Here is a 25,221-nt window from a genome sequence, read left to right on the forward strand (position 1 = left end):
GTTTTTCGTTTGTCTGCTTGTGTGTGTGAGGATCCCCATCCAGGACAGGGTTGTAGGAGTAATATTCTCCCAGAGCTCCATCCCTACAGCTCATTCCCTTAGCCTGGGTCTTTGCCAGAAGGATACTCATGCAAAACCAACCTCTCAGCCAGGACTTTGACTGGAGCCTCTCACCCAGAGAGGCTGGTCTAGAATGTGACCAGTGTCTTTGGCTTAGAGCTCCTGGTTTCCTTGGAAACTAGGACTGGTGGGGCTTAGCCTCAGAAGCCAGGACCCCAGTAACTCACAATGTTCCTTCCTCTTAAAAAGGCAGGAAGAACTCAGAGTCAGTCTCTGAGGAAGAGGCAGCCGAAAAACACCCACCACCCCTGCATCTTCTCTCCATCCGTGGGCTACAGCTGATTCCTGGCAGGTAATCAGTGGGACCAAAGCCCTCAGACAGATGAGCACTCACCTGTTCTGCAGCTCAGCGCAAAAGCTATGGAGGAAAGGAAAAAACAGCAGGACGTTCAAGGAGAGGAGCCCCTTGGGATCCATCAGCCCAGTGAGAGAGGGAAGGGAGCCGGTGAAGGAGCCCGGCAGCTGCTAGCAGACGCCACGGCAGAGTGAGCTCTTTGTCAGGCAAGTGCTGCCTCTACTGTCTAGTTTATGCATCAGGAACCAGTAGGCTTCCTGTCTCACTGGGGACTTTTCTGCCTGTGCCTCGAGGATTGCTCATCTCCTTTCAGGCTTAAGTCACTCTGCTGTTCCCAAGAAGTCAAAAATCAGGTGCTTTGACTGCAAGAGGCCGAGAAGGGAGCTGTGTACTCACCCAAGGCTGTGGTCAAAACCCCAGCTCTTGGGCAGAAATGTGCTCCCCACTCCCCTTTCTTAGCTGTCTTCTGGAAAGGGATGTTAAGACTCTCTGGGCGGTTCTGTCTGGTAACTCTTATTATACAAAGAAAAAGATGTAGTCATGTCAGGCCACCCCAAATTTGGATGTGTTAGTTCAAAGTTGAACTTGGATGACTGACCTTTAATGAGCTGATGGACCTTTTACTTCCGATTTGTTCCATAATTTCAGAGAACACCTCTCCATGCAGTCAGGTCCTGGTGCCAAAGTCACAGAGAGATGGGGGTGGGCAAGGGTGGGTCAGCTGGCAGAAACCCAATTTCCCTGCTGCCTATATTGTGGTAGAATTTAGTGAGCCCTGTGCTGTGTTTGGAGGGGCTGCCTTATTTTAGAATTTGTAACTAATTTTTTGTTGAGGAAAAGGGACTAGATTTGACAGAAGAAAGATCTTGTGCTTTTCCATAAGTTAAGCTATAAATATGAAACATGGGAAAGATGCTATTATTGGCTCACAAGGAAACTGAAAGTCCATTTTAACAGGTCAAAGGCACTTTCCAATGGGCCTCCCTAAGAGGACAAGGGTAATAAGAACTGGTGATATATGCGAAAGAGCTCTTTATTCTCATCACCCCCCACACACACACTCAAACACCTGACACCCAACTACCCTCCCCACAGCACTACCCAGTGGTGTGCTGGAGCCAGCACCTACCAACTCATGAGAGCCAATTGTTAAATTTTCAGAAACCTTATGAGCTGGTTATTGATAAACATTACATTATTAAAAATTGAATTATATAAACTTACAATTAAATAAATTATATCAAAAACTAAGGGAATAAAAACTCATTACTTCTTAATTATTTTACATTTTACTATTCTCTATGCTCTTAGAACATTTACATCTATTGTATCTCTGTGGTGGAAATAAAATATCAGGTCACTGTGAAATGCACAAAAAATTGAGGAAGTATTTTCTAGTACTTAAAAAACTGTCATCTTATTCAGCGTAAAGTCAGTAGTGTTGCTGAAGAGCAAGTGAGGTCACGATATATGTCTTCAAAATGTCTCCACATTTATTTAACTTAAACAAATTGAACTGCAAGCAAGAATTGAGAGTGGAGTAAAATATTTAAGTGTTGAGGAAAAAACACCAACCTATAATTTTCTGTACCCTGTGAAATTACCCTTCAAAAGTGAAGGAGACATAAGACTTTTTCAGACAAACAAAAATGGAGGGATTTGTTGCCAGTAGTTCTGACTTGTAAGAAATGTTAAAAGAAGTTCCTTTATAGAGAAGGAAATAATAAAGCTCAGAAACTCAGATCTACCGACATCAAAGCAAGGAAAGTTATCAGGATAAAGAAAGATGTTACATAAAGACAAAGGGGTCAATTCTCCGAGAAGACATAACAACCCTTAACATGTATGTGCCTAACAACAGAGCTTCAAATATGCGTGGCAAAGCTGTTTGAACTACAAGGAGGAAGAGATAAATCCTCTGTCATAATTGGAGACTTCAACACCCCTCTAGCAGAAACAGACAAATCCAACAGGCAGAAAATCAGTAAGGACATCATTGACCTCAATTCCACCACCAATCAACTGTATAAATGTACATCTATAGATTACTTCATCCAACGACAGCAGAACACACATTCTTCTCAAGCTCACATGGAACATTCCAGCAACATAGACCACCTTTGGGGCCATAAAAACACACCTTAACAAATTTAAAAGAATACAAGTCATACAATGTCTGCTCTTAGACCACAATGGAATAAAACTGGAAATCAACAGAAAAAAATGGAAAACTTCAATATATATGGAGATTAGACAACACACTTCTAAATAAGATAGATTAAAGAAGAAATCTCAAGAGAAATTTTTGAATATTTTGAACAAAATGAAAACACTACTTATCAAAATGTGTGGGATATAGCAATAGTAGTGCTTAGAAAGAAATTTATAGCATTGAATGCATGTATTAGAAAAGAATAAGGGACTAAAGTCAGTAATTGAAGCTTCCACTTCATCAAACTAGAAAAAGAAGAGCATATTAAATCCAAAGTTAGCAGAAGAAAAGAAATAATAATATTAGAACAGTAAGAAATGAAATTGAAAATAGGAAATCAATAGAGAAAATCAATGAAACCAAAATGTGGTTCTCTGAAAAGGTCAGCAAAATCTATAAATCTGTAGCCAGGCTAAATAAGGAAAAAAAGAGGATGCAAATTACTAATATTAGAAATGAAAGAGGGGACATCACTACCAACCTCATAACATTAAAAGGATAATAAAGAAAATGCTATGAACATCTCTATGCCCACAAATTTTGAAAATCTAAATGAAATGGACCACAACTCCTTGAAAGACACAACCTGCCAAAAACTCACACAGGATGAAATAGACAATCTGAATAGGTCTACATCTATTAATATATTGAATCAATAATTAATTAGCCTTCCAAAGCAGAAAGCATCAGTTCCAGATGGGCTTACTGGTGAATTCTGCCAAACATTTAATGGAAGAAATCATACCAGTTCTCTAGAATCTCTTTCAGAAGATAGAAGTAAAGGGAATTCTTCTGAACTCATTATTTTCCACACTCTAACTCATTCTAATAACAAAAACCAGACAAAGACTATACAAGGAAAGAAACCCCACGGGCAAATAACTCTCATGTGCATAGGCAGAAAACTCTTCAACAAAACATTAGCAACTCCAATCCAACAACGTACAAAAAGAATTATATACTACAACAAAGTGGGATTTATCTCAGGTATGCAAGACTGGTTTAACATTTGGAAAACAATTAATCCATCATACCAACAGGCTAAGAAGAAGAATCACATGATCACATTAATAGACACAGAAAAATAATTTGACAAAACTGAACAGATTTTTTTCTTCCCTCTACACGAATCTTTTATTTTTTTTAACATCTTTATTGGAGTATAATTGCTTTACATTATTGTGTTAGTTTCTGCGGTATAACAAAATGAATCAGCTATATGAATACATATATCCCCATATCCCCTCCCTCTTGCGTCTCCCTCCCACTCTCCCTATCCCACCTCTCTAGGTGGACACAAGCACCAAGCTGATCTCCCTGTGCTATGCAGCTGCTTCCCACTACTATCTATTTATATTTGGTAGTGTATATATGTCCATTCCACTCTCTCACTTCGTCCCATCATACCCTTCCCCACCCCCGTGTCCTCAAGTCCATTCTCTATGTTTGCGTCTTTATTCCTGTCCTGCCCCCTAGGTTCCTCAGAACCATTTTTTTTTATTCCATATATATGTGTTAGCATACAGTATTTGTTTTTCTCTTTCTGACTTCCTTCACTCTGTATGACAGTCTCTAGGTCCATCGACCTCACTACAAATAATTCAATTTCGTTTCCTTTTATGGCTGAGTAACATTCCATTGTGTATATGTGCCACATCTTCTTTAACCATTCATCTGTCAATGGACACTTAGGTTGCTTCCATGTCCTGGCTATTGTAAATAGTGCTGCAATGAACATTGTGTTACATGACTCTTTTGAATTATGGTTTTCCTCAGGGTATATGCCCAGTAGTGGGATTGCTGGGTCATATGGGAGTTCTAACTTTACTTTTTAAAGGAACCTCCATATTGTTCTCCATAGTGGCTGTATCAGTTTACATTCCCACCAACAGTGCAAGAGGGTTCCCTTTTCTACCCACCCTGTCCAGCATTTATTGTTTGTAACTTTTTTTACATCTTTATTGCAGTATAATTGCTTTACAATGGTGTGTTAGTTTCTGCTTTATAACAAAGTGAATCAGTTACACATATACATATGTTCCCATACCTCTTCCCTCTTGCGTCTCCCTCCCTCCCACCCTCCCTATCCCACCCCTCTAGGTGGTCACAAAGCACCTAGCTGATCTCCCTGTGCTATGTGGCTGCTTCCCACTAGCTATCTATTTTACGTTTGGTAGTGTATATATGTCCATGCCACTCTCTCACTTTGTCACAGCTTACTCTATTGTTTGTAATTTTTGATAATGGCCATTCTGACCACTGTGAGGTGATACCTCAATGTAGATTTGATTTGCATTTCTCTAATGATTAGTGATGTTGAGCATCCTTTCATGTATTTGTTGGCAATCTGTATATCTTCTTTGGAGAAATGTCTATTTAAGTCTTCTGCCCATTTTTGGATTGGGTTGTTTCTTCTTTTGATATTGAGCTGCATGAGCTGCTTGGAAATTTTGGAGATTAATACTTTGTCAGTTGCTTCATTTGCAAATATTTCTCCCATTCTGAGGATTGTCTTTTCGTCTTGTTTATGGTTTCCTTTGCATTGTAAAAGCTTTTAAGTTTCATTAGGTCCCATTTGTTTATTTTTGTTTTTATTTCCATTACTCTAGGAGGTGGGTCAAAAAAGATCTTGCTGTGATTTATGTCATGGAGTGTTCTGCCTATGTTTTCCTCTAAGAGTTTTATAGTGTCTGGCCTTACATTTAGGTATTTAATCCATTTTGAGTTTATTTTTGTGTTTGGTGTTAGGAAGTGTTCTAATTTCATTCTTTTACGTGTAGTTGTCCAGTTTTCCCAGCATCACTTATTGAAGAGGATGTCTTTGCTCCATTCTATATTCTTGCCTCCTTTATCAAAGATAAGCTGACCATACGTATGTGAGTTTATCTCTGGGCTTTCTATCCTGTTCCATTGATCTATATTTCTGTTTTTGTGCCAGTACCACACTTTCTTGATTACCGTAGCTTTGTAGTATAGTCTGAATCAGAGAGCGTGATTCCTCTAGCTCCGTTTTTCTTTTCTCAAGATTGCGTTAGCTATTCGGGGTGTTTTGTGTTTCCATACAAATCGTGCAATTCTTTGTTCTAGGTCTTTGAAAAATGCCATTGGTAGTTTGATAGGGGTTGCATTGAATCTGTAGATTGCTTTGGGTAGTAGAGTCATTTTCACAATGTTGATTCTTCCAATCCAAGAACATGGTATATCTCTCCATCTGTTTGTATCATCTTTAATTTCTTTCATCAGTGTCTTATAGTTTTCTGTATACAGGTCTTTTGTCTCCCTATGTAGGTTTATTCCTAGGTATTTTATTCTTTTTGTTGCAATGGTAAATGGGAGTGTTTCCTTAATTTCTCTTTCAGATTTTTCATCAATAGTGTACCGGAATGCAAGAGATTTCTGTGCATTAATTTTGTATCCTGTCACTTTACCAAATTCATTGATTAGCTCTAGTAGTTTTCTGGTAGCATCTTTAGGATTCTCTATGTATAGTATCATGTCATCTGCAAACAGTGACAGCTTTACTTCTTTTCTGATTTGGACTCCTTTTATTTCTTTTTTATCTCTGATTGCTGTGGCTAAACCTTCCAAAACTATGTTGAATAATATTGGTGGGAGTGGACATCCTTGTCTTGTTCCTGATCTTAGTGGAAATGGTTTCAGTTTATCACCATTGAAAATGATGTTGGCTGTGGGTTTGTCATACGTGGCCTTTATTATGTTGAGGTAAGTTCCCTCTATGCCTACTTTCTGGAGAGTTTTTATCATAAATGGGTGTTGAATTCTGTCTGAAGCTTTTTCGGCATCTACTGAGATTATCATATGGTTTTTCTCCTTCAGTTTGTTAATATGGTGTATCACATTGATTGATTTGCATATATTGAAGGATCCTTGTATTCCTGGAATAAACCCCCCGTGATCATGGTGTATGATCCTTTTAATGTGCTGCTGGATTCTGTTTGCTAGTATTTTGTTGAGGATTTTTGCATCTATGTTCATCAGTGATATTGGCCTGTAGTTTTCTTTCTTTGTGACATCTTTGTCTGGTTTTGGTATCAGGATGATGGTGGCCTCGTAGAATGAGTTTAGGAGTGTTCCTCCCTCTGCTGGATTTTGGAAGAGTTTGAGAAGATAGGTGTTAGCTCTTCTCTAAATGTTTGATAGAATTCGCCTGTGAAGCCATCTGGTCCTGGGCTTTTTTTTGTTGGAAGGTTTTTAATCACAGTTTCAATTTCAGTGATTGTGATTGGTCTGTTTATATTTTCTATTTCTTCCTGGTTCAGTGCCTGAAGGTTGTGCTTCTCTAAAAATTTGTCCATTTCTTCCAGGTTGTCCATATTATTGGCATATAGTTGCTTTTAGTAATCTCTCATGATCCTTTGTATTTCTACAGTGTCAGTTGTTACTTCTTTTTCATTTCTAACTCTGTACATTTGAGTCTTCTCCCTTTTTTCCTGATGAGTCTGGCTAACGGTTTATCAATTTTGTTTATCTTTCAAAGAACCAGCTTTTAGTTTTATTGATCTTTGCTACTGTTTCCTTCATTTCTTTTTCATTTATTTCTGATCCGATCTTTATGATTTCTTTCCTTCTGCTAACTTTGGGGTTTTTTGTTCCTCTTTCTCTAATTGCTTTAGGTGTCAGGTTAGGTTGTTTGTTTGAGATGTTTCTTGAGGTAGGATTTTATTGCTATAAACTTCCCTCTTATAACCGTTTTTGCTGAATCCCATAGGTTTTGGGCCATCGTGTTTTCATTGTCATTTGTTTCTAGGTATTTTTTGATTTCCTCTTGATTTCTTCAGTGATGTCTTGGTTATTTTTAGCTATTGTTTAGCCTCCATGTGTTTGTATTTTTTTACAGTTTTCTTTTCCTATAATTGATATCTAGTCTCCTAGCATTGTGGTCTGAAAAGATACCTGATATACTTTCAATTTTCTTAAATTTATCAATGCTTGATTTGTGACCCAAGATATGATCTATCCTGGAGAATGTTCCATGAGCACTTGAGAAGAAAGTGTATTCTGTTGTTTTTGGATGGCATGTCCCATAAATATCAATTAAGTCCTTCTTGATTAATGTGTCATTTAAAGCTTGTGGTTCCTTATTTATTTTCATTTTGGTTGATCTGTCCATTGGTAAAAGTGGGGTGTTAAAGTCCCCTACTATGATTGTGTTACTGTTGATTTCCCCTCTTATGGCTGTTAGCAGTTGCCTTATGTATTGAGGTGCCCCTGTGTTGGGTGAATAAATATTTACAATTGTTATATTTTCTTCTTGGATTGATCCCTTGATCATTATGTAGTGTCCTTCTTTGTCTCTTGTAATAGTCTTTATTTTAAAGTCTATTTTGTCTGATATGAGAATTGCTACTCCTGCTTTCTTTGATTTCCATTTGCATGGAATATCTTTTTCCATCCCCTCACTTTCAGTGTGTATGTGTCCCTAGGTCTGGAGTGGGTCTCTTGTAGACAGCATATATACGGGTCTTGTTTTTGTACCATTCAGCCATTCTATGTCTTTTGGTTGGAGCCTTTAATTCATTTACATTTAAGGTAATTATCAATATGTATGTTCCTATTATCAGTTTCTTGTTTTGGGTTTGTTTTTGTAGGTCTTTTCCTTCTCTTGTGTTTCCTGCCTAGAGAAGTTCCTTTAGCATTTGTTGTAAAGCTGGTTTAGCGGTGCTGAATTCTCTTAGCTTTTGCTTCTCTGTAAAGATTTTAATGTATCTGTCAAATCTGAATGAGATCCTTCCTGGGTAGAGTAATCTTGGTTGTAGGTTTTTCCCTTTCATCAGTTTAAATATGTTCTGCCAGTCCCTTCTGGCTTGCAGAGTTTCTGCTGAAAGATCAGCTCTTAACCTTATGGAGATTCTCTTGCGTGTTATTTGTTGCTTTTCCCTTGCTGCTTTTAATATTTTTGCTTTGTATTTAATTTTTGATAGTTTGATTAATTTGTGTGTTGGCATGTTTCTCCTTGGATTTATCTTGTATGGGACTCTCTGTGCTTCCTGGACTTGACTGACTATTTCCTTTCCCATAATAGGGACGTTTTCAACTATATACTCTTCAAATATTTTCTCAATCTCTTTCTTTTTCTCTTCTTCTTCTGGGCCCCCTATAATTCATATGTTGGTGCATTTAATGTTGTCCCAGAAGCCTCTGAGACTGTTCTCAATTCTTTTCATTCTTTTTTCTGCTCTTTGGTAGTTATTTCCACTATTTTATCTTCCAGGTCACGTCTCCATTCTTCTGCCTCAATTTTTCTGCTATTTTTTCATTCTAGAGAATTTTTAATTTCATTTACTGTGCTGTTCATCATTGTTTGCTCTTTAGTTCTTCTAGGTCCTTGTTAAACATTTCTTGTATTTTCTGCATTCTATTTCCAAGATTTTGGATCATCTTTACTATCATTACTCTTAATTCTTTTTCAGGTAGACTTCCTACTTCCTCTTCATTTGTTTGGTCTGGTGGGTTTTTACTTTGCTCCTTCACCTGCTGCGTTTTTCTGTCATCTCATTTTGCTTAACTTACTGTGTTTGGGGTCTCCTTTTTGCAGGCTGCAGGTTCATAGTTCCCGTTGTTTTTTGTGTCTGCCCCCAATGGCTAAGGTTGGTTCAGTGGATTGTATAGGCTTCCTGGTGGAGGGGACTGGTACCTGTGTTCTGGTGGATGAGTCTGATCTTGTCTTTCTGGTGGGCCGGACTGCATCCGGTGGTGTGTTTTGGGGTGCCTGTGACCTTGTTATGATTTTAGGCAGCCTCTCTGCTAATGGTGTGGTTGTGTTCCTGTCTTGCTAGTCGTTTGGCATGGGGTGTCCAGCACTGTAGCTTGCTGGTCATTGAGTTGAGCTGGGTCTTAGCATTGAGATGGAGATCTCCGGGAGAGCTCACACCGATGATATCACATGGTGCCGGGAGGTCTCTGGTGAACCAATGTCCTTATCTCAGCTTTCCCACCTCTGAGGCTCAGGCCTCACACCCGGCTGGAGCACCAAGACCCTGTCAGCCACATGGCCAGGTACGTGGGCCGTTTCTTGCCTTTTGGGAAGTCTGAGGTCTTCTGCCAGCGTTCAGTAGGTGTTCTGTAGGAGTTGTTCCACATGTCGATGTATTTTTGATGTATTTGTGGGGAGGAAGTGATCTCCCTGTCTTACTCCTCCGCCATCTTGAAGGTCCTCCTGCACAAATCTAGAAGCTCTTTTTTCTCCTTTACTCTTAGAGATCACAGAAGATTAAACTTCCAGAGCACCCAGGTAGATCATTTACCAACTGAACAGTTTTTCTTGATAAAAACTCTTGACCAGCTAGAAATAGTGGGGAACTTCTCAATTTGATAAAGAATATCCACAAAATCCTACAGTTAAGCCATCAAGTTTGTGGTAATTTGTTATAGCAGCCCCAGGGAACAGTTACAGGACCTAAGAGGCAAGGTGACTAACCTGAGGTTTGCAGTTATTATACTTGGTACATCAAGCTGCTTCATCAGCTATAAAGAACAGACTTTGGCAGACCAACAACAAAAGATACACAGGTGACAATGCCTTGAATTTACAAAGCCGTTTTCAAAGGCTTATTTGATCTTTACAGCAGCCCTATGAAGGAGGCAGTGCTGGTGGTGGTGTAAGGCAGGGTCTGAACCAAACTTGGGAATCCTGACTCTGGGTCAAGACGTCTTTCTCTTCCCCTGGAGTGTACTAATTTCCCCCATGAATATTCAAGAAGGTAGGAAGAGGAAACTTCTGCTAACTCAACTTCCTAAATGTCCAGGGCCTCCACATACATTATTCCATTAATCTTTGTGATAGTAAAAAGCAGGCATATTTATCACTATTTTACAGATTGAGGAACAGAGCTGCTAAATAATTTATCTAATGGCTCATAGCCAAAAAAATGGGAGGATTGGATTCAATCCTAATTTGACTCCAGAGTTAGTGCTCTATCCACTCACCATACCACTTATTACACTGGCAAGAACCTTAACCAATCTTCAAACTTGTGTTGGTCAATAACCCATTATCCGTGGAACATTCCATCTGGCACAGAGAAATGTACAGGCAACAAGAGCATCCCGGGTCGGCACTATTTCCTGACCCACACCTTCATCACTTGTGACAAAGCACCACTTCCTTCCCTTTGGCTATGTGGAACCCCTTCCTGAGAGCAAAGAGGACATGTGTCTGTGGGAAAAACCCCTCCCTAAACAATCTCAGGTAGGCTGCACAATGAGGTCATCTCCTGTTCTTAAACAAGAGAGTCTAGATATCCCCCTGAGACTTGCTGCTCTCTCTTCTGACATTTTAAGGCCTAGGATGGCAAAGTGACCTGCCTGAAGGTGCCTGGGTCTGAGCTGCCCCTGAGCATCCCCATCTTCCCAGCCAATGACGGTTCTCATCACGGTCTCTGACCAGAGGTCCCTATAATATAAGCCAGCCCCACAGTGAAGCAGTACAGACCACCTGGCCACTTGGAGCCCATGATGAGTACACTTATCTGGATAAGTAAAAGAAAATCAAAAAACAAAAACCCCACAAAAACAAAATGAAAGTATAAAATTCCCCCAAACTCTGAAACATCTCCTAGGAGATCTGATTGCAGGGTCTAAAACTGGCCTGGGGAAAGCACTGGGAAAAATACCCTGGGGTCAGCCCTGCCGGGTGAGATGAGGAAGCCCATGGGGACAGGTGTCTGATATGGAGGCTGAGCAGACCAGTGTACCAAACAGCCCTGCCGTGGGCTGGGGTTGCAAGGTTGAGAGGAGATGGGGGCGAAAATGAGACTATGAGGTGGCTCTCTCTCAGATCTAGGCCCAGGTTTTATCCAGCATCTTTCCCCTGAGAATTCAGGAAGTCACCTTCCTGAGCAGATAGCTGTGCCCAGGCTCAAGGAAGGGAGCTGGGGACATAGCCCAGTATGGCCTGTGATGATGCCCACTGGCAGTGCCTTCCAGACCTTACCCAATCTGTACTACTCAGAAAGCCCACTCCAAGGCTTTTACCAGGTTTCCCACATCAGTGCCTCCTCCAGGGTTCAGATCTGGTTCAGAGCACTGGAGTTTGGAGGTTGAGGAGAGAGATTCATGAGCATCTGTAATCTGAGGATTTTCTCCCCGAACCCTTGTCACTTTCCTGATGCTCCTGCCATCCTTCCAGACCCCAGAGCCAATATGTGGAATCTCTCCCCTTCTGGGGCCTTCCTGGGACTTGACCCTGAACTTCTCATGTCCCCGCAGTCTCCACAGCTCTTTGAGAAACATTCTTGGTAGGGTTGGGGGTACTTTTTAATGTCCCTCAAATTACCCTACATGGCAAGCCACGTAGTTTGCTAGCTTGCTTTCTGTTGCCATAAGCCACTTGAGAGAGGGAAGTGTCCTTACCATTCCACACCTTCTAGGAAGGAACAGCATTTAGGGGCCAGTAACCATGACTGTTGAGTCACCAACCTCAAACCATTTCTGTGTACCAAAAACTACCTCCCACAACTCTGATCTACCTTCTTAGACAAGAGTGGTAAATATGACAATAATTTGCGAAGTACCCTAGAAACACTGACTAACCACATTCAGCCTTGTTCTTCCCTCTGTACAAGGCTCAAACCAAGGCTGCATCTTTGGCCATTCTAGAAGACTCTTTGGTATATCCACTGAACACTCTTCCTGAAAAGGCTGGCACAGAGCTGGATTCTCCTTTGTCTCTGAATAGTTCCAGTCCCCAACCAACCAAGCCTTCCCTGGGAGACAGAGACAGCTGGGGAATGAGGGCTGCATGCTCCACGAAGTCATTCAATGATCCTCTGAGATGCTCATGGGTCATGTATGCAGCCCAGAACAGGGATTCCTGTGCTGTCATGCCAAAGAAGTGGGCTGACTTGAAGTGAGTCCAGGCAAGAGGGATAGGGAAACTAGGATACTGAGTTCTGAGAAAGTCAGACTCCTTCCTCTTAGCCCCCAGAAATACAGATGTTGGCTGGTCCACCTATTTGACTCTGCATTTATTTCCCAATAAAAGAAGGGCTCTTAAAGGCAAACAAACAAACAAACAAAAACAAAACAACAAGCTATAGACTAATAAGCTTCAGTGAAGAACTCTAGCTGAGATCACTGGAGAGTGCAATGAATTGTGGGGACAGCCCCAGATGAAACATGGTAGAGGAAGTGTCCAGTAACTTCCTTTTCTCCATCCACTTGCCTGCCCCAACACTACCCTGAGAAAACCATTCCGTTGGCTTTAAACATAATGACTCCAAACATCCTTTAATGATGTAATCATACAAGGACTAACACATTTAATTATCCACCACTCAAATTACTTTATCAGATATCATTTCTAGTTAAGAGCAGGACATTTAGAATATGGGATTTTTAAATATTAGGGTTCTATCTCCTCTTTTAAAAATTGCAAATGAAGAAGCAGTGAAGAAAATTCTTCACAGCAGTGAAGAAAATTTTAAAAGAAAGAAAATAAAATCTTCCATAGTTTTCCAATCTTGTCACAACTGTTTTCAAGTTTGCAAATCTCATGTAAATCTTTGTTTATAAGGTACTAGAGTGACTGGTTCAGAACTCTGGCTCTGTGGTCAGGGAGACCTGGGGTTAAGTCCCCAGTCTATTAGTTATAGATCATGTGACCTTGGCAAGTTTTTTAATCTCTCTAAGCCTTTCTTTCTTCAGCAGTAACAGAGTTAAGATGAACCATCTCACAGGGCTGTTGGGAGAACTAAATGACACTAATGCAAGTAAGGTGTTCAGTGCAGTGTCTGGAGTATGGTGGCCACACTGCATTTGGCATCTGTCATTTTCATTATTTCTGGAAAGTAGGCATAAGTGATTAAATGACAAACCTCATGTAGCTGCAGCAGGTGATGCACAGGAAGTACTACTTGTGGTCAAGATCAAGGGCAATACTCAGACACCTGGAACAGAATGCCTCAGGCACCCCAGAAAGGGATGTCATTCCTGGGTTTCTTCATAAGACCAATGGTAAATCTGCAGCGTAAATTAGAGACAAAGCACATCATGGACCATTAAGAACTTTTAGCAATTGAAGACAGAAATGTAGATCTTCTGCAATCAGTATTTAAAAGCCCTGTTATAAAACAATTGAAAATTCTCAGCACAGACCATCATATTTGATAAAGAAAAATATCAGTGTATAAAACAGAATAAGAACAATAAAATAAAATATGAATCAGAACTGAAAATGTAAAGCAGAATGAAAATATGAACTGAACCCATAGCCACACCTGATTCAGTTTTGCAAAATTCATGTGTGGGAGGATTTGAAGTCAGTATCAAAATCACACAGTATAATAATTGCATTTATTTTTTATTTTAACTGTAACTGTATAAAATACCTATAGGGTTCTCATTGTAGTGTGGGTTGGTCAGCTCAATTTATTCTTTGCTGTATTAAGCAATTTCAAGTCAAAAATGCCTTTGGGTATCATCATAAGTAAACGTCTGATAGTTGGGCTACTTCCAAATAATTACAATCAAGACAGGGTGGAGACAGTGGGAGGAATACTCCTTACTGTGCAGTGACTTAAGTTAAGTATTTTCTTGCCTCAGTGGACTACTTATTCTATAAGCACATATGTAACTAAAATGACTGGTGTGCAAACAGTTTTGTGTTTTTTTAATTTAGCATAATACATAAAATGTATTTTTATATGTGTTGCTTCGTTTGTGAACAGAGACTTCTTAAAGAATTTCATGTTAATTATCTTGCCTTGAAAAGAGAGCAAAGGAAGAGCAAAGGATTGTTTAAATTGTTAGGTTTTGGAAGGCATTCTATGGGGTAAAAGAAGTACAGACTGTACCTGAAGACAGAGGTTGCCTTCTTTAGTTTTTCTGTTTCTAAACTTTGTGCTATTAAGCAAGATAACAGAGTTAAAACAGTAAGGAGAAGTTCCCATCCTATGATATTTTTCTGGGCATGAATAAGTCAATTAAGAGGAGGCCTCTAAAAAAAAAAAAAAGAGGAGGCCTCTATCTATGTTGTCTTATATTTAGGAAGCATGGCTCATAGCTCCCAGTTCTGATGACAGAGCAGGGAAACAGACATTAAAATGCTGAATCTTGGTCTCATTGGGCCTCAAGTGGCTGAGATATTAAGTCCTACTTGCTCAGATGGCAACTTGAGCTCCAGCTGTCCTTCTCAAATTTCCCACCAGCTAGAGCCGACAGCAGGAACTTCTGCAGATGTTCCCCCCTGAATTCCAAAGTGTCCACTCTTCCCCCTTGGGGAGACCCACACTGGGACAGAAGGCTGGGAGAAAGACAGACAATCATATTGCTTCCTGTGTTGTTTACTGAACTCTTTAAAATACAAGAATCTACTTTAAGAGCCTGGGTTCTAAATTTGGTTTGTCCACACAGGTGTGTTAGGTCATGGGCGTGGAAGAATATGAGAATTCTAAAATAGAAACAGCTTATTTCTCCCATGAGCTCTGCACCAGGCCTAGACATTACAATTATTATCCCCAATTGACAGATGAGGAAATTGAAGCTTAGAGAGTTAAATAACTTGCTTGAGGTCACACAGTAAATAAGTGACAATTATAGCACTTGAATATAAGTTCTACCACCTCCTGCCACACTGGCTTGGAATACATGCTTCCTAGCAAAGCCATTATCAAAGCCCTTAATGTCTAGGGACAAGAAGGCCACATAAGGAGAGATCAGGGGAAGAGAACGGCTATGACCCTATGCCCTCATTCTATCACATTCTTTCTGGACTCTGTACCCTGTATTCTATATATCTATCCATAAGTATCTATGACTCTTGACTTCCTTAGTACTTCCTGTCCTTTTCTTAGGAGCTGCCTCCATTTTGACCTTAGGCTCCCTCTTTCTCCCCCTCCCTCTGTTCCACTCCCATTAGCCCTTTGAGCTCTCCATCTCCCAGGACATTTCTGGCCACTGGTCCAGGTCTGTGATTGCTGCCTTGCTAACATTTTCAGCTGCCAGTTTTCTACAAAGACTCATTCTGGGCATGCCATAAGCATGGTTCTGCTTTCCTTGTCCTCAGTTTTACATCGAGTCTCCACAGGTCCTGATTCTTACTCTGTCTTTTCTCAGAAATCTCTATCTAGGACTTTCTTTTTCTTCAATTGAATTTTTATTTTATATTGGGGTATAGTTGATTTACAATGTTGTGTTAGTTTCAGGTGCACAGCTAAGTGATTCAATTATACATGTACATATATCCACTCTTTTTCAGATTCTTTTCCCATGTAGGTTTTTACAGAATATTGAGTAGAGTTCCCTGTGCTATACAGTATGTCCCTGTTGATTATTTTATATATAGTAGTGTATATATGTTAATCCCAAACTCCTAATTTATCCCTCTACCCCAAGTTTCCCCTTTGGTAAACATACATTTGTTTTTGAAGTCTGTGAGTCTGCTTCTGTTTTGTAAATAAGTTCATTTTTAGCAGTTTTTTAGATTCCACATGTAAGTGATATTGTATGGTATTTGTATCTAGGACTTTCAATACTTGACCTCACTGTTGCTCAAATTCTTCCTCAAAGGATTAATGTGTGTGACAGCTTATACTGCCACCCAAGTACCTGAGGGTTCGAGTTTGACTTTACACTAGTGGAAATTTTTTTCCAAATTGCAAAGGTGTATGTAGTCAAAGGAGAATGGGATCAGAAAAATATGAATTTGAACCATAGAGTTTTCACTCACTACTTGTATAACCTCTAGGATAAGTCACCTTGTTGATGGAACGCAGCTTTTCTACCTATAATATAGTGCACTACCAGTTACCTAGTATATACTGTAATGTGCTGCTCAGACCTCCTCGAACAAAAGCAATCATTCCCCAGTTGCTGGAAGCATTGGTGACTGACAGCTCTCAGCTGAGTCCCACTTCCGGAGCTGCCCTCAGCCAGTCCCTTCCCTGAAGGCCACCCACATCTAACAACTGTTCAGTTGGTCAATGAAAGGATATAGAAGACCAGTCCCTCTGCCTCAGTTTAGAGCAGCCCTTCAGGAGCATCCCAGGTCAAGAGTTCCTCATGGAGCCAACTGAAGTTTTTGCTGTAACTGCATTCAGAGTTCAACTCCTTTGTCTGCTCAGTCCTACATCCTTTGCTTCCCACAGGCATTGATTCCACAAGTACTCCCCAACAAATTTCCTGCATACACATCTCCATCTCAGTCTATGTTGGGAAGAACTGACCTAAGATATAGCATATATTTTTTGAATGTTAAAACAACATAGGGTATATAAAGCACAGTATTTGATATAGCATGGTCACTCAATATTTGCTACTTCCCTCCCCTTCCTATTGTTCTTTTCTCTCACTGATTCCTAATGATACTTGACCTAGTGAACCTAGGCCTTCTAACAGGAGGCAATGTCCCTCTTCCCACCTGATCAAAGCTCCTTTTCACATACAAAGGGTTAAAAACATTCTTGGAAAGGCTTTCATCCTCTTGATGGGAGCCACCAAAAGTTTTAAGTTGGTCAGTGACCAGGTCATATTTCTGTTTAGAAAGCTTACTTTGCCATAGTGTGGGAGAAATTTAGGTAAAACTAGAGGCTGGGAAATGATTAGCAGAAAAAATGGTCTCCACTAAGAAGTGGCAATGAGGTGGGAGAGAAGGAGGTCCATTGCAGACATTTTATAGTTGGGTTTGGTAGCGTTTGGTTACTGTTAGGATATGGGGTCTAAAGGAGAAGGACCTCTAAAGTGACGTTTAGACTTATGGTGTAGTTTCCAGGCATATAGCAATGTCATTCTCTAAGATAGGAAGTATAGGAGATGGAGATAACTTTGGATCAAAATTAGGAGCAAGGGCATAAGATTACTTTGTTGGTTTGGGATAGGTACAGTTGAAGTGGTTTTGGTTCACCCAGATGGAGATTTCCAAGGAGTACTTGAATATATAGAGCTGAATTTCAGAGGAGAGGTATAATCTGGAGAAAAACCTTAGAAGCCACCTTTCAGACTTCCTCATCTCACGCTCAGAAAGCTGAGGTTTAGAGGTTACCACCTCTGAGGGATTTGCCAGAAGCCACGTGGCCAGTTTTTTAAAGCCATGACCAGAAATCAGGTCTCTTGGGTCAGTGTACCCATTCCCTAACTGAGTTTCATTTTGCTCTATTTATATTTGTGTTTCCCCAATTTAACAATGCCTACTATACAGTAGGTGTTAAAAGTGTTTGTGGAATGAACACACTAATTGCAACCATTCTTTGAGGTAGAGCTGGCCTCTCCTCTCCACATCATCACTGAAATTTTACCTCAGTGGCATCTTGGAAATCATTAGACCCAGAGAAGTCCTATTAAGCCACCAAATTTACATTTCCCCAGGTACCTCCTGACCCCTCTTCACTTCCTCTGAGAGCCAGATCTCTGTTGTGCAGGTCACACCCATGGGCAGGGTTTCCGTGGAGTCCACAGACCTGAATGGGAAAATTGATAAAAGCAAGAAGAATAGAAAGAAGGTATTATTTGGGGGCACAGAGATCATGTAATCAATTCCTTTTTATTCTACATTTGGAAAAACTTAGGCTAAGACCTTGTTCTGAATGATTTATTGAGGTTATCCTATTTAATCCTGGTGAAAAGATCATCCACTTGTTTTACATGAGGAAACTGAGACTAGAAAGTTTACTTTTCCTGAAGTTCTAAAACTGGTGGATTTGGAACTCAATCCCAAGACTGTCTGGCTCCAAAGGTTATGCTCTTTCCCTCATACCATGCAGCCTTCCAGAGGCTCCCATCATGTGTGGTTCCAGGTCTTAAGTATAAACATGGATACCAAACATGTCCATTCCAGTGCTTTCTCTAGGTACCAATAGGCCCTTCAATTTTCCCATCTTAGCAGACCCTGCAGAATTCAGTGCTCTGGGGTCTGGGAGAATCCAGGAGACCTTTATGAACATAAAATAGGTAATGGGTCGAGCCCAAGGGAGTGCCTAGTGGGCATCAGGAAATCCCAAAGGAAGGAGAGAACATTTTTGACTTCTAGCCTCAACTCTGCTGGTAACTTGTTACGTGGCCTTGGGTATATCACTTCCCTCTCTTGGTCTTCTAAGATTGAAGAAAATATGGGAAATGCAAATTTTCTGGGCTTCCCTGCTGATGATTTCCAAGTCTTCTCTGTAATAATCATCTCCATCACACAGGGTATGGAAAGAGGTGATGTATGAGGAAAGAGAGAAACTCATCCCTAAGAAGTGGTTTGAGGGCTTTGGAGAAGCAACAATTAGTTTGAATCTTAACAAATGAGTAGGAGTTTGTTAGGCAAACAAGGAGGGGGAGGGGAGATTCCAGGAAGTACAAAAGATTGAGCAAAGGTGCTGAGTGAGTTTGGGGAACTGCAAGTAGTTCAGGAAGGTTACAGCACTTGTTGCAAGGGAGGAGCCAGGTTACAAAATAGACAAGAGACATCCACAGAAGCCAAGTCATGTAGACATTAATTAGTAACCTTGAGGCCCTCTAAACAGTTTATCCTTGAAGATTGTAGGCATGGAGATGTCACAGTCAAACTTGTGTTTTAAAAAGACCCTTCTGCTCTGATTTCTGCCCTCTACCAGAGAATATAGCACAGAAAAGAAAGGAGCTGCTCCTATTGCCTGGGAACTGGAATGGAAAGACATTTTTGGGACAGACCATCCAGAGCCACAGCCAACCTGTAGTCCCTACTTATCTGTTATTCATGACAGCCCTCTTCTCTTCTTGATTGATTTGACAGAAAAATGGTAAGAAGAACACTGTTATCCACACCTCATAGAGCTGCAGAATTAATTAATTACCTCTATTGTTTTTGACAAACACCCCCAGGGGAAAGACTTTCACACTGTGTGATTTTCTAGCCAGGTTTAATAAAGACAGGCTTGTAGATGGGGTCTTTCAAGGAACCACCAGACAGATCAAATAATGACAGTTCTCTGGGAATGAGGTTTTGAAAGAGTTCCAATCCCTTTCTACCCCTCCAGTGGCTTCCAGGCTGTTAGTTTTCACCATGATTGTGGACTTTTGGTTTTAAAGGCAAGAGAGAGGCTAGAGTGGAGTGGGAACGGGGCAAGTTAAAATGCCACAGAGCTCGCTGTTCTTACTGGGATTCAGCCATTTTTCTTGAATAAACATTCCTTGAATTGTTGTAAGCCTTTGGTTAATTTCTAGAATTCTGAAAAAGTTGATTCTGATCATTCCCCACCCCCACCCCCACCCCCAGTTTTCTCATTGCTTTTACAGATGAGAGAATTTTCGGAGGTCCATACTCTGCCATTTTTGCTAACATCTACTATTTGAGGGGGGTGTGAAATTCTCATTCTATTAAGGGGATTGTCATCTACTAGGTTGATTTTTTTAATTGTCATAAAATTTTTACATCTTTTCTTTGTTTATTGAAGTGATTGTATGCTTTTTCCCCTTTAATGAGCCATTGTGATTGCATAAATAGATTGTTCAAAGTGAAACCATCTTTGCATTCCTGGGATAAACCTATGGTATATCTTATTGGGTTAAGGAATTCCATTTGTTAATATTTTATTTAGAATTTCTATCCACAAGTGAGCTCGGTCTATAATACAGAGAAATAAAAGAAGAATAATTATCATTTGGACAACTGAACTCAGAAAAGTCAGTAACCATGACGTGACTTCCGTGTACAAGAGTTGGCTGTAACTTTTAGTTGGTTCCTCTTGGGAAGAAGGTAAATCCATTTGAGGCTACACATGGCAAATCAGTTAGCGTTAGGATTAGATGAGTTGAAGAAGGCTGAAAAAGAGTGCTTTAAGCAAGGTACATGTTTATTATTTCCTCAACTAAACTAAAAGAAGACAAGAGGTAGGCAGTTTATTTTAGTATGGTGATTCTTTGGATATCTCTAGAATATCTGGGATAGCTCTAGGATATGGTGGTTCTACTATCCTTATATTGTAACGCTTGTTCTCATGGTCCAAGATGGCTATTGAAGCTCCATCCATTCATTTTTGTCCCAGGCAGCAGGATGAAGGAAGAAATGAAAAATACTTTCCCATTCACTCTCAGAAATCCCACACAATTTCTGCTTATATAGCAATGGCTAAAACTTAGCTATGTGTAAAGGAGTTGGGAAATGCACCCTTTAGATGAACAGAACACATCCAACTAAACATCAGGGTTTGTTAGTTTGAGAAAAAAAAGGAAGATAAATATTTATTTAATAAGCAATTAGGAGTCTCTACCACCCAGAGAATGGTTTGATCATGGAAGAGAGGACATATTTGTAATCAGATGTATGGGAAGAAGGTGAAGGCGTACGTGCTTGCATGAACATTTGCTCGGCAGTCAAGGAGAATGGGGAGGACATCTACCAACATTACGTGCTCATCTCATTTTCTCTGAGAACAGTGTCACAATAGAATTTATCCCTCACATTTATTAAAAGTTAAATGCAAGTTTCTTGGTCTGGGTGCTAATTTTACAGGCATGTTTACTTTGTAGAAATTTACCAAGCACTTTTCAGAACGTATGTAATATTCCAATAAGGAAAGATAATGAGAAATAGTGACTGGGAGAAAATACTGACTTTTAAAGTTTTGTTTCAGATCCTTCCCTAATTTTATCCATTTGAGCCACAACACTTTGAACCTATTTTCTCTCCCCTTTGTATAGAAATATACGATTATTTAGCATATAAATATATTTATATTATTTTATTATCATATATAAATACATAATAAAATTTATATAAGTATATATATTTATCAGGATCATTTCTGAGGCCCACACATCTACCTATAAAACCTTGGTATTGCATTACATTAATTATCCCATATCTAGAAAAAATTTTATAAAATAAAACCAAATTAATATTCAGAATTTTTCAATGAAATATTTCAAATTTCACAATTTTCTAACTTGCCAAATCACCCTGCAGAAATTTCACATAGAAACACTTCTATCAATACCTGTAACATCCTTGAAATTTCCCGTACATCAGCGAGAACAACCTATCAAAGCACAAAACTGGCTGTGCAACTTTCCTGCTCAAAGCCAAGCAATGGCTTGCTAATGTTTTTAGGATAAAATTCCCAAGACCCTGCATGATATGGTCCCTGTTACCCCATCAGTCTTGTCTCCTGCTACACTTTCTCTAGCTTTCCCAGACACACTGGTCTTCTCTCATTCTGAATCTCAGGAGTGGCAAGCTTCTCATGAATTATGGTTTCCTGAATTCAGTTTTGTATCTTTGGTGCTCATGCAAGGCAGGAGGAGGTGGGAATTAGAGCAGTGTCTCTATAGGTGCTGGTCTATGGATCTGTCCGATGGTACCAATAACTATCTCCGACTCTACTTGGAAGTTCATAAGAGGATGGGGCTGATTCTCCTCCAGCCTCACCTCTCCAGAGCCCTCACAAGAGATTGGAGAGGGATCACTGGGTCTTTTCAGAGTACCTCCTGCCTTTCCGGTTTTTCTCATAAAAAGAACACCCCAGCCTACTATGGATGTATATAAATTTCTTTACTGAATTGTCCACGGGATCTCAAAAGCCCAAGGAACTTTAGCAAAAACAGCGGTCATAAGAATTTCCATATAAAGCAGAATGTCACAAAGTCTGCAAGCGAAGCTGATTCACCTTGGTGGGGAACCCTAAAAATTTGCCCATTAAATCTTGCCACCTAGATGCCAGTGTTTAGCTTTTCTTTTGATTCTTCAATTTACTCCAAAACCCTTCAGTGAGATTCTCTCCCACCTTTTTTGTTTGGGTGTCTTGCATACAACCAGCTGATACACGAGGCACAGTTTCTGCCCTTTCAGTCCTTTCTCATCTTTTGCAAATACAAATGCCCTGGCTTTGCCCTGACATTGCTTGAAATTCTCCTTTGCTCAATCAAAGTTGATTTTGAAGTGGAGAAAGGTAAATTCTAGTCTAAAGGGTGAGGGAGAAAATGGGTCCATTCCATTCTCATTGAGTCACCTTGTCAGTGAAATTTTGCAGCTGATTTTCTCACTAGTATTCCTAAGAAATAAGCAGACATCAGTCACATTAGAAAATTAGATTTTTTTGAGGGGGGGTGCTGTGTGGCATATGGAATCTTAGTTCCCTACCAGGGATCATACCTGCGCCCCCTGCACTGGAAGTGTGGAGTCCCAACCTCTGGACCACCAGGGAAGTCCCAGAAAAATAAGACTTTTCTTATTGATCTGACCCTGACTTTTGTGAAATTAAAGTCCCAGAATTATTGTGCTAAGGAACATTTGATTCTTTGAGAACGGGTTTATTTTTCAAGAGCCACTACCCAAGATAGCTCTCTATTTTCCACCTAGAAATGTGGCAATAGCTTATTTTAGATACTTTTAAATTCAGACCTCTCCAGCAGCCAGGTTAGTTTTTTCTTCCAGAGCATCCCTGCTTCATGTTCCTTTCCTCTTTCTTAAAGGCTCCTCCACACACCCGTCCCTGACCTATCTAATGTCTGCTCATTTTTCAGCCTCTGATTCCAAGGGGAAGCTCTCTCTGACCCTCAAAACCAGATCCAGTCATCCTGGTTTGCATATGCTCAGCTCTCACAAGCTCATCTGTCTAGCAGTTGTCATATCTGACACCTGTCGCATTGTCATAATTGAAATTAAATTACCAATTTTCCTTTGTGCTGACTCTACACTTCCAGTGCAGGGGGCACAGGTATGATCCCTGGTGGGGAACTAAGAGTAGAATGTAATCTGCATGAAGGCAAGAACTGTGTCTGTCTTTCTACATGCTATATCTAGAATGGTGTTTGAATCATAGCAGCTGCTCAATAAATATATATAACCACTTTTTAAAATAGTCTGAACTTGGTTGTTTGGACACTAATATCAAAGAATGTGCCTTTCCCCCCATTTACATCAGGACTATGTCAAGCTGCCTTCTGTCACTTAAGGATGTTTTGGGAAAATACCTGTTTCATTTTCATCACTTCTAGTAACTTAACAGTACAGTTCAATATAAAACTCCCCTTTAACCTCTTCCTGTCACTCCAGCTCAGGCTTGCCTCATGGTCCAAAAAGTCTATAATAGGGAGGGGGATATGGTTTAAACTCCCCCACACCCCTCCTATTTTACCTCGCCCATTTCCAGCTTCTCAAGTGGTTTTAGGTCAGGGAGGAAAGGGCCAAACTCTTTCTTAGTTACTTGGCTTCTTTTGGTTATCTCTGTTTCTCCGGATAATACTAATCCACTGTAGATGCCTTCTCTGACAGATATCTGAATATTGGCTCTTTGGTGGAGCATGGGTTTGAATGTCTTGGCAGTGGTGGGGGTGAGGAGTTCTCCACTGAAGAGTGCTGATGTGGGAGATGTTCTCTGGCTTTGCCTCTTCCTGCCCTTCCCCGACTCAACTCCCACTGATGATGTACCATACAACCTCCTGCTTCTGAGACCTGCCTTCCTAGTGGCCAAGGTGGCAAGACAACTGAAACCTGGTACTGTCTGCAGAGTCCACTGTGGAAGCTCATACATGTCAAGGAGTAAGTGTACAGGCTGCTTCTTCATCTAGCTCCAATGTTGTGTTTCTACCTCAGGGAAGATCAATGGACCTACTGCCCAACTAGAGAGTAAGATGTTAATCTACACTTCCTTTGCACATCTTAAATCTCACATGTAGTACTTTCAGGGCCCCCTTCATCTGGCATTGTGGAAAGGGGACCACACTCCTGAGGAGGGGAGGAGAAAGTCACAGGTCTCTCCAAACTCCAACAGTCTTGATCCTGATGATTTTCTCTTCTCTCCCTAGTCTTCTGCTTATATAGAAGGGGGATGAAGAGTGCTGGGGTAGCAAAGTCAGTTCAGTCACCCATGACTAAACCTAGACATTGTGCTATCCATGATTTATTTGCAGCTCTATTTAGAATGTGAGGTCTCTTTCTTGTAGCTCTAAATGAGAGGCATTTGGAAAAGTCCTGCCAGGAACTCCATTACAAATATCTGTTGATCCAGCCTCCACGGAGGGCAGAGGGGCAGGGGATTGAGCTGTTACCGATGGACAAGGATTTAATCAGTAGTGCCTAATGGAAGCTCCATAAAAACCCTAAATAAAGGGGTTCCAAGAACTTCCGGGTTGGGGAACCCATCCACAATTTGGGAGAGTGGCGGACCCTAAACTCCACGGTGACAGAAGCTCCTGGACTCTGGACCCTCCCCGACCTCGCCCTCCACCTCTTTCTCTGGCTGTTCATCCCTTTATCATAAATGGAAAGACCTTCAAAACGGCTGAAGAGTAAGGCGTGGAGATCACCTTCGTCCCCACAAATACGTCAGAAATACACCTGCATGTGGAGCAACTCCTACAAAACACCTACTGAACACTGGCAGAAGACCTCAGACCTCCCAAAAGTCAAGAAACTCCCCACGTTCCTAGGTAGGGCAAAAGAAAAAAGAAAAAACAGAGACAAAAGAATAGGCATGGGACCTGTGCCTCCGGGAGGGAGCTGTGAAGGAGGAAAGGTTTCCACACACTCGGAAGGCCCTTCACTGGCGGAGATGGGGGTGGGGATGGCGGGGGGGAAGCTTCGGAGCCACGGAGGAGAGCGCAGCAACAAGGGTGCAGAGGGTAAAGCGGAGAGATTCCCGCACAGAGGATCGGTGCCGACCAGCACTTACCAGCCCGA

General features: G+C 40.7%; 1 protein-coding gene and 1 long non-coding RNA gene across 2 annotated transcripts in view; one reads left to right on the plus strand and one right to left on the minus strand.

Annotated features, from left to right (window-relative positions):
* SLAMF1 (signaling lymphocytic activation molecule family member 1) overlaps nucleotides 1-1,036 on the minus strand; it is a 32,337-nt gene extending 31,301 nt beyond the window's left edge. The window contains 2 exon segments of the mRNA XM_032608871.1: nucleotides 455-491; nucleotides 493-1,036. Of these exon segments, the coding sequence (XP_032464762.1) occupies nucleotides 455-491; nucleotides 493-537 (82 nt within the window). The 5' untranslated portion in view covers nucleotides 538-1,036.
* On the plus strand, nucleotides 260-24,947 carry LOC116741818. Its single transcript, XR_004346273.1, has 2 exons — nucleotides 260-412; nucleotides 19,178-24,947. It is a non-coding gene; the product is annotated as an uncharacterized LOC116741818 (long non-coding RNA).
* Nucleotides 24,948-25,221: the final 274 nt, after the last annotated feature.

This window comes from Phocoena sinus, chromosome 1 (genome assembly GCF_008692025.1).
Source record: "Phocoena sinus isolate mPhoSin1 chromosome 1, mPhoSin1.pri, whole genome shotgun sequence".
Taxonomy (NCBI): domain Eukaryota; kingdom Metazoa; phylum Chordata; class Mammalia; order Artiodactyla; family Phocoenidae; genus Phocoena; species Phocoena sinus.